The following is a 13,607-nucleotide window of genomic DNA, read 5'->3' on the forward strand; positions in this document are numbered from 1 at the left end:
ATGCTTAAGAGTTTTTTCATAGAAAAACAGAGACTCTCCTTGATAAATGAGTAATTATCACATCAATTATTTCCTTTTTTATCTGTGAAACATAATCCCAACTCATTCACGTACTGAGTTAGTCTATAGGACATTACTCTAGAGGCAAATATCTGCCTGCTAACATTAGGAAAATATTGACTGACTTGTACTACCTTCTGGGAGGTTAACCCAATTTTAGTGATAAAAATAGACAAATGGAAAGGGTAAAACTCTACTGACTGAGTAAAGCATATTTAAATTGCTCTGTTCCTCTTCATACAGAACGAAAAGCCATGTGAGGCCTAAGGCTGGTGACAAACAATTCTCCCAAGTTATTCTTAGAAAAAGGGGGCTTCCCTGGTGGCTCAGATAGTAAAGCGTCTGCCTGCAATGCCGGAGACCCAGGTTCGATTCCTGGGTCGGGAAGATCCCCTGGAGAAGGAAATGACAATCCACTCCAGCACTCTTGCCTGGAAAATCCCATGGATGGAGGAGCCTGATAGGCTATAGTCCATGGGGTCGCAAAGAGTCGGACACGACTGAGCGACTTCACTTTCACTTTCAGTTCTTAGAATAAAGCCACCAAAAGAATGGTCTGTCTAACCTCACTTAGACATCACGAGAATCAGTCACAATTGACACTCTGCCTACTCCATGAGAATGAAAATTCAGGCACAAAATGTTGAGTTGTTATTGTAAAGCCTCATTTACTTTGAAGTGGTTAATACCTGACAGAGCGCAAAGGCACAAAGTCTGAATAGTGAGCTCAAAAGAATCCAGTCAGCCCTGCTCCCTTCTGATTCTTTTAGATCACAGTCCAATTAAGTCAATAGGAACAGGACAGGACATACCAAATGCAGGTCCTTCACGAAGTCCTTGTGCTGGCTTTGAAACTTTCAAAGTCCATGTAAAGTTTTAAAACCAGACCAACAATGCAAATGGTTGATGTTTTAATTTAATCTTAATCAAAATCTTGCAAAATTACTGAAAACAAAAGGCACGTTACTTACTCTGCTTATCACACTTTAGGTCCTTCTTATGACTTGTACATATAGTATGCAAAAAAAATAGTTTTGCACATCTATCAATACAGAAACTATAATGAATATTCTAATGACGAATGTCATCCTTTTAAAGAAGAGAGTACACATTTTAACCTGTTTACCATCTTTGATACCACACAGGCCTCCTTCAGAGTATTTTGTATACCACTTTCTTCTATAAAGGTCTGATGACTACACATTTGAACCCCATGAGATTCAAACTGTTTATTTACCTAGAAGACAAGAGTTTTCTCTGGCTTGGCAGGGCAAACACCTGGAAATATTTAAGTTCTCTGATTTACAGCTCTCTCATCCCCTCTCCTTATTCCCACTTACTAGAAACCCTTAGGCTAAAAACTTCACTGGCCAGGAGCCCCCCCGCCCCCCGACCCAGACTTCCTCTTCCTTGGTTCCCTTCCGACCCACCCACCATCTCACCCAGTCGGCAGCTCTTTCTGGCTGCCTCTCCCCTTCTAACAAAGCTGATTCGGGAGATGTGGCTGGCTGGCCAAGTCTTCCTTTCCTCCTCAGGGTGGCAGGCACCTCTCTCTAAAGACAAGATCTTTCCAAGCAGAGTCAGCCTCCTCCTTCCTCAGGACCGACAATCCCATCCATCACAGTCTTTCCACACGCTCCTGGCTCTGCGGATGTTCTGACTCCCTTTCTAAGCCCCTGGCTCCCCTTGCCCCCTCTTTTGTATCTCATCCTCTGGGTCAGTATTGGTTATTTCTATTTAAGCTCCAAGTCTTCACGAGTAGAGTGCCCTAGTTTTACACCTATAGACACAAAAGTATTGGAAATATAATAGTTTATATTTATGTACAAAGGTACAGAATGCCTGGTAGATTTAGCTATTTATAACAGCACAGTAGATAGGCAGCAAACTCACTAATCTATAGCAACTACTAAGTAATAGTAATTAAACTATTCTCTAAACTAAAGATTGCAGCTAAACCTTTACCTGAGACATTGGCAATGCAGGATCTGGTTCCTGGAAAGCATTAAGAAGGTAGTAAACATCTTTAGGATAATACAGTTTCTAAAATAAAAAGTCTTAATGATTAACCGAGTATTTGTAGGTAGACTAAAAATCATTCAATAAAAACCCAAACATTAACTCTAATCCTTCCCCAAAAGTGCACTCAAGACTTCTGTATGACTAATATCCAGGGAAGAGTGCTAAATTTTCTATTATCAGAAAATTCTAATTACTCTAACCTCACTTAGAGCACAGAGAAGAAATCTATGTATTTATGAAACTGCAGCATGTCAGGAATTAAAAATAATTTTACAACTATACCAAGGAAATTTTTTTTTATATTCAAAAATAAGTTGGTGGTGGTTAAAACATTCAGACTTTAATCACTTGGGGAGGAGGAAAATCCACATACTATAAACCCTTCTGCTCTGCATAAACATAATGGGATTAGTGGCTGAAGATAAAAAATTAATTCTGACTGTAATGTCCTCTGAGAAATGTTTGTAAATAGACTATGTAATATATATCGGTGCTAGGTGCTGATAAACTCGGGTTTTTTCCTATCCCAAATTAAATGGAAGTCCACTGGTTTAAAAAAAAACAAACAGATTCATAACAAATTTATTTATAAAAGATCTACATGAACATGTTTATAGTCAGCAACCTCTGAACACTCAATCTGCAGCATGTTTTACTAGGAAAGTTACTAAGAAACAGAAAAAGGGAAGAAAGGGGAAAAAAAAAGATCCTTGCTTTCTACAGTTCTAAAATCCAACAAGAATACCCTAAAATATTTAAGAATATGTGTGGAAGCAATATGTAAACCATCTGGTCACCGGGCAAGGATAAGCAATTTCTTTAGCATGACACGCCATAGCAGCATGAAAGGAAAACGACAGACTAGGCCAGAAAGGGAGAGTCCAGCGAGGCCCTGGTGGTTCAGATGCTAAAGAATCTCCCTGCGACGCAGGAGACCTGGGTGCGATCCTCGGGTCAGGAAGATCCCCTGGAGAAGGAAATGACAACCCACTCCAGTATTCTTGCCTGGAGAATTCCAGCGACACAGGAGCCTGGTGGGCTACAGCCCATGGGGTCGCAGAGTCCGGCACGACTGAGCGACTAACACTGGCAATTAGCTGAACCAAACACAAAACGGCAACTTATAAGACACAGCAACTGCAGTTTTTCAGCGCCAGAGCCTGTCACACTGTTTCATACTCCAACACTGTGGACACCTGATGCGAAGAACTGACTCCCTGGAACAGACCCTGATGCTGGGGAAGACTGAAGCCAGGAGGAGAAGGGGACGACAGAGGAGATGGTTGGATGGCATCACCGACTCGATGGACGTGAGTTTGAGCAGACACCGGGAGACAGTGAAGGACAGGGAAGCCTGGCGTGGTCGCAAAGAGTCGGACACGACTGAGCAACTCGACTGAATGCCAGTGTGCGTAAGAAAGAGCTGGAAAAAGAACAGATCTCCGAGATCTCACAGTCCATATTTAGAGAAAGATACCAATACAGGCAGTGAGATGACAGAAGAAATAACCCCTCTGTTCTTCCTTTTATTTATTGGTGTACATGTCTAAATGACCCATTATCTCATTTGAGTCCCACAACAACCATCTCAGGGAGGCGGGTAAGTGTTATTATCCATTTTACAGATAAGGAAACAAATTCAGAGATGTCATGTAATTTGCTAAAGGTCTCACAAAGAAGCCAGAGCTCATTCTTGCCAGTCCACCTTGGAGATAAAAAATGAGCTGGATATAACAAGGCAGGATTGAAAGATACAGTGAAGGAGAAGTACAAGATAAGTTCCGTATAGAAAGGGGTAAAAACGTTCACTAGAGGTGATTGCAGACAACGTCTGACAAGGAAAAGAAAAGTTAGAGGAAAAAGGGCCACAGAGAGGAAATAGATGCGGGATGCCTGCTATTCGGTCACGGGCACGAAGATTCCTCCAGCGGCCCAAACTGGCACCAGCAGCCCAGCCTGTGCCCTCTGCTCACTGATGAAGGCCTCCACGGTCTCTATGTCTCTGGGGATCACAAGGACGATTTCCTATGCGAGTAAAGGACACTGGGGAAATGACGCGCAAGGAGAAGAAAACCAGAGGCTGGAAAGGCAGGCGCGGAGCTGATCCAGGAGGTGTGGCTGAAGATGGAGACGAGGCTGAACCACAAGGGAGGCAGAGAGAACATTAATTCCACCACATTCTCCTGGCTGCCCTGGACAGGCACTGAAAACCTTCTATGGGGGAAGGCACATAATTAAATAGATTACAGTACAATGTGGTAAATGCTATACTCAAGCCTGAACCAATTATCGATGCCTTAGAGGGATGAGAGAAAAGCACAACGAGAGAGACAAGGAGATCAGAGGAGAGAGAGATGATTCTGGAAGTTCGCTGAGCGCCAATATTCTATGAACTATCTTCATCATTTTATCACCATTTCACAGAACACTTTCCGCATAGATGTTTTCCAGATTACCAACAATCCTTTAAGAAAAATACAAACGGCAGAATCCTGCCTGCAAATATTTCTAGCTGCTGCTGCTGCTGCTAAGTCGCTTCAGTCGTGTCTGATTCTGTGTGACCCCATAGACGGCAGCCCACCAGGCTCCTCCATCCCTAGGATTCTCCAGGCAAGAAACTGGAGTGGGCTGCCATTTCCTTCTCCAATGCGTGCATGCATGCTAAGTCGCTTCAGTTGCATCCGACTCTGTGCGACCCCATGGACAGCAGCCCACCAGGCTCCTCTGTGCATAGAAGTCTCTAGGCAAGAATACTGGAGTGGGTTGCCATCTCCTTCTCCCTGTCTCTAGCTATATAGACAAAAAGAGCTCACTTACACGTGTTGATGAACTTAGCCCACACAACAGTCCTCTGAGACAGGCATATTTACATAGCCATTTGATGGATGAGGAAACTCAGAGATCAAAGTGTACAGGGAATATTTGAGCCTAGACACTCTCAGTCAAGAGCATGCACTTAGCTTTGTATTGAGATCTTAGCAAGGCTGGAAGGCAGACTGCTGTAGGGAGTGGAAGACCAAGGCTGGTCTGCAGACCCATAAGGAATGGCAGGACAACACAGGGAAAGAGTCAGGATATTTTAATCTAGAGATAGGGCAAAACTCTTTTTAAATCACTGAGACCTTGACCTTTGGGTCTCTGTCAATTATAGTTTTATGATTTAAATTAACCCACACACATGAGGAACCACAAGTTAGGTTCACTTGGTCTAGCGGATTATTCCCAGGGGCGTCAGCACAGATGAGCAGAAAGCAGCAGCGTCAGCATCAGAAGACCTGGGCTTGACCCCCAGGGGGCCACTCAGCTGCAGGACCTTGAACAAGTCAGGTTTCCATGACCCCGTCCCCCTCTCAACTCAAGAGCCCTAGTGCCTACTTTACAGGAGAGCTTTAAAAATAAAACCCGGCACCTTAAAGACCATTTCATAGTTTTCAGAGTTCTTTTACATATACTGTCTTAGTTTATGAGGTATAAGGTGGTAGCACTTTCAACAAGTATCAACCACACAGAATTTCCTTATAAAAACATGTACCTAATGAGCAGGAACACACCCAGCTCTCTATTACTTCCTTCTTCAGAACTCAGAACTGACTCCCAATTTATGGCGCATCAAATCAAAACTTCCCTTTGAATCTCCTTCGAAGTGAGTGAGTAAGAAGACAGAGAATAGCGGGCCACTGCCTAGAACCAGCACAAACTGATGAGCATAAACCCCAGTTCACAGCAGCAGGCTTCCTTCCTCCCGAGGGAACAGCTTTCCCTAAGTTGTTGCTATTACTTTAGGGAATTAAAATCTCCAGCTAGTTCTGAATGTGACTTCCTAATTGCCATCAATACTTACTCTGGCTAAAGAGTCTAACCAGCTCTGCTCATAAACCACGGGGTCATCATTCAGAATTTAGCAATAACAGGAAGGGAAAGAATGTGAGAGAGAAATCAACGGATTTCCGAAGGTTTAGTGAGATTTAGTGACCAGGGAGCCAAGTGGGAATGTAATCTGTAAAATTCAGCAAAGTGAATCGCTCTGCAGTGTCTCGAATCAAAAGACTGTCTGGCTGTAAGTCTCCATGGCCCCAGTGAGGAAATAAATTAGGTAATCACACAGAAAGATGTTTATTTGGCTTGCAGCACCAGATCCTTGTCTCAAACAACTACTAACATACACCTCACTGGGGACCCCTGCTTCCCTACCGTTCACCTAAGCCAGCGGCTTTCGGCCTTTTCTCCACACTCAGACTATTTACAGTCATAACTCTCCACTGCAACATCTCTCGTTATAAAGCAGAGATTGGTGGTGGGGAAGGAAAATGTGAACTACCCCCATTCTGAATCACAGCTCACCCTCCCACTCCCAGAGCCACTGATTTTAGTACTTTAAAAATTTATTGGAAATCTACCCCATTAAGAAAAGTATATTATCTTTAAAAAACACACACTACCTGAAAACCCTGTATGTTTCATGAACTGCTGAATTATACTGGAGCTAAAATCGGGGCTGCTTTTTTTCAAAGCCGTGAATCTGACATATGGAACAACACAAAGAACAGTAATCAGATTAAGCAACTAATCGGGATGACCGACATGAGCTGTGAATGCAAGCACTCCCTCTAGGTCGTATTGCTGCACAGAAGGCCATTTTGCATTTCTCTTTTTTATATCTTACAACTTTTAACCACTTTCCCAGTTACGATTTAGGAAAAACTCTGAAAAGAGACAACACTTCTCTATGAACTGATTGTTCTTACTGTGTTTTGTCAAATGGGAAAACTCTGATGAATTCATCGGGTGTCCTTTACTCTTAACTGGTCAGCACCTTAGTCCTTTATGCTCACGGACCCTATCCTCTGTCCCTTACCACTCTGCATCTGGAAAAGCAGTTCAGAATCCATCTTTTTCAGGAGCCCTTCCGCACTGCCAAACATCACGTTATCATCTTCAACCTACCCGTCAGGCCTTCTGTACCCCAATACAAACGTTTTACTCTAAGGAAACGAGCTAGTCCATAGCCAACCAGGACACATGGAAGAGAAAGGAAATGAAACTATTTCTCCTGAGTGCTGAATGGATTCATTTTTTGCTCTTGCTTTTTTTTTTCCCCCTCCCAGAACAAAAATAGCTTTTGTTTTTTATGTTAATTTTCACTTTTTAGCTTTGCTTATTTTTCTCCCAGATGAGGAAAACCTCTCTAAACTCTCCAGCCAACCTGACTACTCTGACATTGGCAAGAATCAAACTAAAATTCACACATCCTAGTAGAAAGTATGTGTGCGTGCTCAGCCGCTCAGTCGTGTCCAACTTGTTGTGACCCCGTGAATTGTAGCCCACCAGGCTCCTCTGTCCATGGGATTTCCCAGGCAGGAACACTGGAGTGGGTTGCCATTTCCTCCTCCAGGGGATCTTCCTGAACCAGGGATCGAACCCAGGTCCCCTGCATTGGCAGGTGGAATCTTTATCACTGAGTACATGGAAAGCCGTAATAAAAAGTACAAAGTATTCATTATTTTTGATATGACACCAAAACGTTATCTCTTAAAAAGGAGAACTAAATGTAGAAGTAGTCTGAGAGGTGGGCTTCATTTCCCAAGGTTAACAATGTACCACGACTGAAATGTTATCTTCATGAAGCTCCCTGGACCAGCTTATGAAAAGATTAACCAAGAGCAATTCAGTTTAGAGAGGTTTTCCTCATCTGGGAGAAAAATAAGCAAAGCTAAAAAGTGAAAATTAACATAAAAAACAAAAGCTATTTTTGTTCTGGGAGGGGAAAAAAAAAGCAAGAGCAAAAATGAATCCATTCAGCACTCAGGAGAAATAGTTTCATTTCTTTTCTCTTCCATGTGTCCAGGCACTCAGAGTCACTCGTTTGTAGTGAAATCAGCTGGGTGGCATAGAAACGGTACTTCAAGGAGCTGCAGGGGAAAAATAGTCTAAAATACAGACGCCTCAAAAAACAACCAAACAAAGCCCATGAGGCTAAAGAGACATGTGAAGATAAACCAGCTAACTGCGGACTGAGGACCATCTGCTTCTGCTCTGATCACGTATTTCTGTTAGCTCTTCATTGACTGCCAGTCTCTGAACTTCCTCCAGAGGAACAACAACTGGTGAGAAATACCAGTGATGATAATTACGACCGGAAATACTCTCCTGGAAGGATCCAGGAAGAAACTGCTCAACCGGTTTTTTTAAAAAAAATTCAAACTTGAAACAAGAAATGAAGTAAGAATGCCCCATAATGCAATCACACTTATTTGAAAAGGTAAATCCATTTAAAGAAACTACGGTGGGGCTTCCCTGGTGGTCTGGTGGCTAAGGCTCCAAGCTCCCGATGTAGGGGGCCTGGGTTCGATCCCTGGTCGGGAAACTAGATCCCATGTGCCACAGCTGAGACTCGGTGCAGCCAAATAATTAAAGTAGTAAAAATAAGTATAAAGGAAAAAAAAAAAATAAAAAGAACCTATGGTGCTGAGAATTAAGATAGGGGCAGGGAGCAGCAGAGGCCATCAGGCAACTAGGGTGATCTTGGTAAACAGAGTGGAAGCTGGCACACTAAATAACACCCTCCCAATGCACCTGTGAATGTGACTGCTGCACTCATTCAGCAAATATTAATAAGTAATGAGGGCACCCGTGTGCCAGATGCCTTGCCATCCCACACAGACCTGCCATCCTGGACTTACATGCTAAGAGGAAAAAAGAATTTGGGGGCTTTTAATCATAGGAAAACCTCCTTAAGCTTCCTAAAGCTCTTCATTAATTCCATCAGCACTTGAACATAAATATTGAAATTCTTTTTAATTAAGAAAAAAAAGCACGACTTCTTTAAGCGTGGGGAAAATCATACTGGAAAATGTTTCCAAAACAAAGTAACATTTGGATACAACACGCACAAATCGGTGCTAAGGAAAGCGCACAGAGACAGCACAGCACTGAAAGGCCGGCTCAAGGATAACCAGCAGCAGTGAGCCGTGCCAGCTCTACAGAGGCCCAAGCCGGGCATCCGAGGGCCAGGTTGGTCAGGTAGCATCATCTTCAAACTTCTGTTCCCGGCAAAGAGCTGCTCACCGTTCTGACAACATAAATAAAGAAATAAACCACCTCGGCCTAACAAAAGGATTCGAGAGGAAAAGCATGTCCTCAGTCTCTTCTAAATCTGGTACTGATTCTCCCAGGCCACCTCTGACACTCACAGCAGCGGAACATATCAACCCCTGCTCATAACAAAAAACCAGGAGCAAAGAATCACATTTTAAAAAACATTTCTAGGATATTAAAATTATGTATCACCAAGCTTTCTCGGTGGCTCAGGTGGTAAACAATCTGCCAGCAATGGCAGGAGACCTGGGTTCGACCCCTGGGTCGGGAAGATCCCCTGAAGGAGGGTATGGCAACCCACACCAGTGTTCTTGCCTGGGAAATTCCATGGGCAGAGGAGACTGGTGGGCTACAGTCCATGGGTCCCAAAGAGTCGGACACAACTGAGCGACTAACACTTCCACTCACATCACATTTTGAAGCATTATCTCAAATCTACAACAAATAGGACAGTGGCAAGAAGCGACAAGAAGTAACAAGACCTTCTGCCGTAACGACGTAGACCACGTCAGACGGTTAACCGGCGGCACCAGCGGTATTGCCCAGTATGAGGTTGTGTCTGCTGTTCTTCGTCGCCATTATCAAAATTAGAACCACTAAACATTCCTGGTAACGAGTCTTAATTTTCCAAGAGGGCCAGCAAAGCCTAAAGGGACCCACATAAGAGACCAAGTGAAGAGATTCCAGTTATTACTGGTTTAGCTCTCAATTCAGGAGATTTTAAATGAAGTTCTTAACTTCTTCATCCTGTTCTCCCTAGGTACGAGGAAAGGAGTCACGGTCTCCTCTACAGCTGGGTCTTCACCAATAACAACGCCAAGATTTTGCCTATGCATTCCCAAAGCGACAACAACTCCCCGGGAAAAATTTGTACCTCAACCCCAAACAAGAAACCAGGCGGCAAATAAGTTTTAGAATGCTGCCTTAATCAAAATTAGGCAGGTTACCTTCCTTCCGGACTTCTCAGAGCCTTTAACCCAAGTACACAGGTGTGTCGAGTTCCTTACCGTTTAGCCGAAATCTTGAAAAAGGAACAGTAGATGAGAAAATGTACTAGGAAAAGTCTGGAGACATAGATTTTTGGAAAATGAGGCTCCATAAGTGCCAAAGAAGCTGCATCGTATAGACAAAGGGAACAGGCTTACCGGCTCTGTAACCTCAGACAATTGTTTCACCTTGAGCTTCACTGGGCTCAACCTGCAAAATGGTGCAAATAGCGCCAACTTCCTAAACTAGCTGAGGATTAAATGAGATAACAGAAAACCCTCCGAATCAAGCCTGACAGAGGCTCAATGGATACTCAATAAATGTTAGCGATTTGTTACCTACTTTGCAAGGCTATTCTCAGCAAAGAAACACACATAATTTTTAGAATTTATCCCTGGCAAGTAGTAAGCACTCTATAAAAGGTCACTCAACACTAAAGACCTAAGCACAGTGCCCAGCACAAACGAAGCCTGAATTGCAATACTGAATGTCACTGTGACTATGCCATTAAGACGACAGACACAGAAAGCAAACTATGGTTACCAAAGGGGAAAGTGGGCTGGGAGTTGGATAAGTTAGGATTTAGGCAGTAACATATACCCACTGCTATATATGAATAACCAACAAAGACCTTCTATATAGCACAGGAAACTATATTCAATATCTTATAACAACTTATATAATAGGAAAGAAGCTGAAAAAAATATGTATATGAATATATATATGAATCACTTCACTCTAACACCTGAAAACTAACACAAAAATGGTTTTTATAAAGATTACAATGTCTTAACTATTAATAGAAAACACTGCTGCTTTGCCTATAACACATTTCCCAATGTGACATCTCTCTAGGGTGATCTGACCCTCACCCACAGCCACAAAAGGAATCGGTGGTCAATTAAGTTTCATAACTATTGTATTCATCAAAATCAGGCAAAGTTAAGTTCCTTTTTGCAGAAATTCTCAGAGCCTTTAGTATGAATCTCTAAGTAGGGAATATACGTTTCCCAAATGCATTAATGAGGAAATTTTCTTCCTCCAGGGACTGTTGTTCTGCAGAATGGAAACTACCCTGACTCAACGGAAAAACAATGTCTGGTACATCACTGGTGTGTAACAAACTCTGGTTGTACAAACTGTAAAGGGGTCCATATTTTGTCATGGTTCTCAAACAAACCTGAGGGTGCAATCCTTTTTTTTTTAGCAGTATTTCTGGGACGACTGTGCTAAGAAACACACTTGGAAAAATGCTTGCCTGTGGAAATAAGAGTCTTATTAACCAATAGGAACTAACCCAAACAGAACCTAGTTTAGCATCCCCACTAAGGAAGATTGTTCTAAGGGAGATGTGCTGTCTATCTGAAGGCCCAACTATTCTCCCTGACAGGCTCTCCACTATCCACTTGCTAGGAGCTAAGGCAGAGCGGAGCAACAATTGTCACACCTCCGTGAATGTAACTCTTATCAATTTTCCCTTTTTCTGTAACATCCCCAAGCCAACACCACTAGAGGAAAAGCTGGGGAACTGGAGCTCCATACATACATTTTGCATTTGCTAGAGGCACTTTTCTCCTTTTTTGGCCTCCTCCAGAACTACCTGCCCCCCGCAGCGGTGCCCCGCTCACAAGCGGCATATAACCGTTTTCACTCACTTATTTAACACTGTACTTTATTTAAGAGTAAACTACAATCAATGCCATCATTTCCTTCTTTCAGGGGGATTATTTTTCTCACCCCACCCTCCTAATAACAAATGTATCTTTTCCCTTCCTAGGTTCTCATTCCCCTAACTTGAATTGTTTGCCTCAAGCTGCACTCAAGGCCCAGAATCCAAAGCTCCCCACTTTTGGACAACCATCTTAAGAGGAACTGGAAGGATTATACGTTTGATCCAAAAGAAAAAAGGCAGCTATTTCATTGGGGGGGGGGGGGGGCGGGGAGTTACAGACTTTTAAGTTTATACATAACTGTTTTGGAAATTAAGAGGTAACAGGCAGCGAGCTTAAAAGCCCACCTCTACGCAAGAATATACGCATCACCGACTCGATGGACCTGAGTGTGAGTAAACTCCAGGAGTTGGTGATGGACAAGGGAGGCCTGACGTGCTGCAGTCCATGGGGTCGCAAAGAGTCGGACACGACTGAGCGACTGGACTGAACTGATACTCAAGAATGCAGGACCTAACAGAGTTCATCATCTTTTCAGCGACATCTGAGGGTGGTCTCCTAGCTGCTGTCTTTCAGCATCTTTCAGCAGCTGAAGTTAGCGGAGGGCGCGGTCGCCGCAGTCAGGACCCAGAGGCCGCGGTCCCGGAGGATCTGGGCTCCACGCGTCCGTGCTGACCACAGGGTCACCCTCGCCCTGCGTCCTCCTCCCTGCTGCCCCCTCCCGGTGGGGACCCGGGGAGCCCCCGGAGCCCTCTTGCCAAGACCCGCAGTCCCGGCGGGGTCCGGCCGGTACCTGGTCACAAGGGGACTTCTCCAGCATCTGCGTGCACAGATCGGCGCAGAGCTGGAACCTCCTGCGCCTGAAGTAGCTCCAGGCCAGGAGGAGCGGCTCCATGTCCAAGCCCGGCGCGCCCGCGGGCGGGGGCGCGGGACCGGGGCCGGGGCCAGGGGCCAGGGCGGGTGCGGGGCGCGGGCCGGGCGGGCGGGGGGTGCTGGGGGCCGGTGCGGGGCGGGCCAGCGAGCGCAGAGCTCGGGCTGGCGGGAGGCGCTGGGGGCGCCGGGACCGGAGCGGCCGTGAGGGGCGCGGGGGGCTCGGGCCGGCCGGGGCGGGCGGGGGGCGCGGGCGGTGGCGTCCGGTCCCGCCCAGCAACGCTCGGCGGCGGGGGCCTGGCCCGAGAGGCGCCCCGCCTCGCGCCCAAGGACTGGGACAGGGAAACGCGCCGCGGGCGGAGCTCGGCTCTGGGGCTCGCCAAGCCTTGGCTCCAGAAACTGTGCACCTTTGAAAAGGCGACCTACTTCGTTAGTTTCGAGGTCGGTACCGCACCCAAGCGGGCAGGCACTGACTGAGACACCTCTACTGGGGTCCTCCGCCCGCCCCGAGGACCCCCGGTTGCGTAGCAACCGAACGCGCGTCCTCCGCCAGTGCCAGAAAAGTCCCGGGAGCTGGTCTTCCAGCAGTAGCCACTGCTCTTCCACTTCAGACATTCCTATACCCCTGTCACTTACTCCTCCGACTTCAGAAACACAGGGGACACCTTTCTTCAGCAGCATCCTGCCCACCAGAACTCCAAGCCCTAAATCCGCAAACACTCCAGTCTGTTTCTCTTAAGTCCTTCTCGCCGAGTCTTTGTGTCCCAGTGAAAAGGTACATTGAGAACTGCTTATTCTCAAATGTATTCTCAGTATATTCTCAAATTCTTCATTTTACAGATGAGAAACTGGGATAGGCTCAGAGAAATTATTAATGTGCTGTCACATGGAGTTAAGGAGCTG

General features: G+C 45.1%; 1 protein-coding gene across 3 annotated transcripts in view; it reads right to left on the bottom strand.

Annotated features, from left to right (window-relative positions):
• The window catches only part of TTC8 (tetratricopeptide repeat domain 8), a 59,751-nt gene extending 46,982 nt beyond the window's left edge, over positions 1-12,769 (bottom strand). For 2 of the 3 annotated variants that reach the window (XM_013967382.2, XM_013967380.2), the window contains exon 1: positions 12,628-12,769. In XM_013967382.2, the coding sequence (XP_013822836.2) occupies positions 12,628-12,729 (102 nt within the window). In that variant the 5' untranslated portion in view covers positions 12,730-12,769. Of the gene's footprint in view, positions 1-2,025; positions 2,053-12,627 lie in introns of those variants that run through there. The other variant, XM_018053858.1, reaches the window with a different exon arrangement.

The sequence above is a fragment of the Capra hircus genome, chromosome 10, assembly GCF_001704415.2.
Source record: "Capra hircus breed San Clemente chromosome 10, ASM170441v1, whole genome shotgun sequence".
Lineage (NCBI taxonomy): Eukaryota > Metazoa > Chordata > Mammalia > Artiodactyla > Bovidae > Capra > Capra hircus.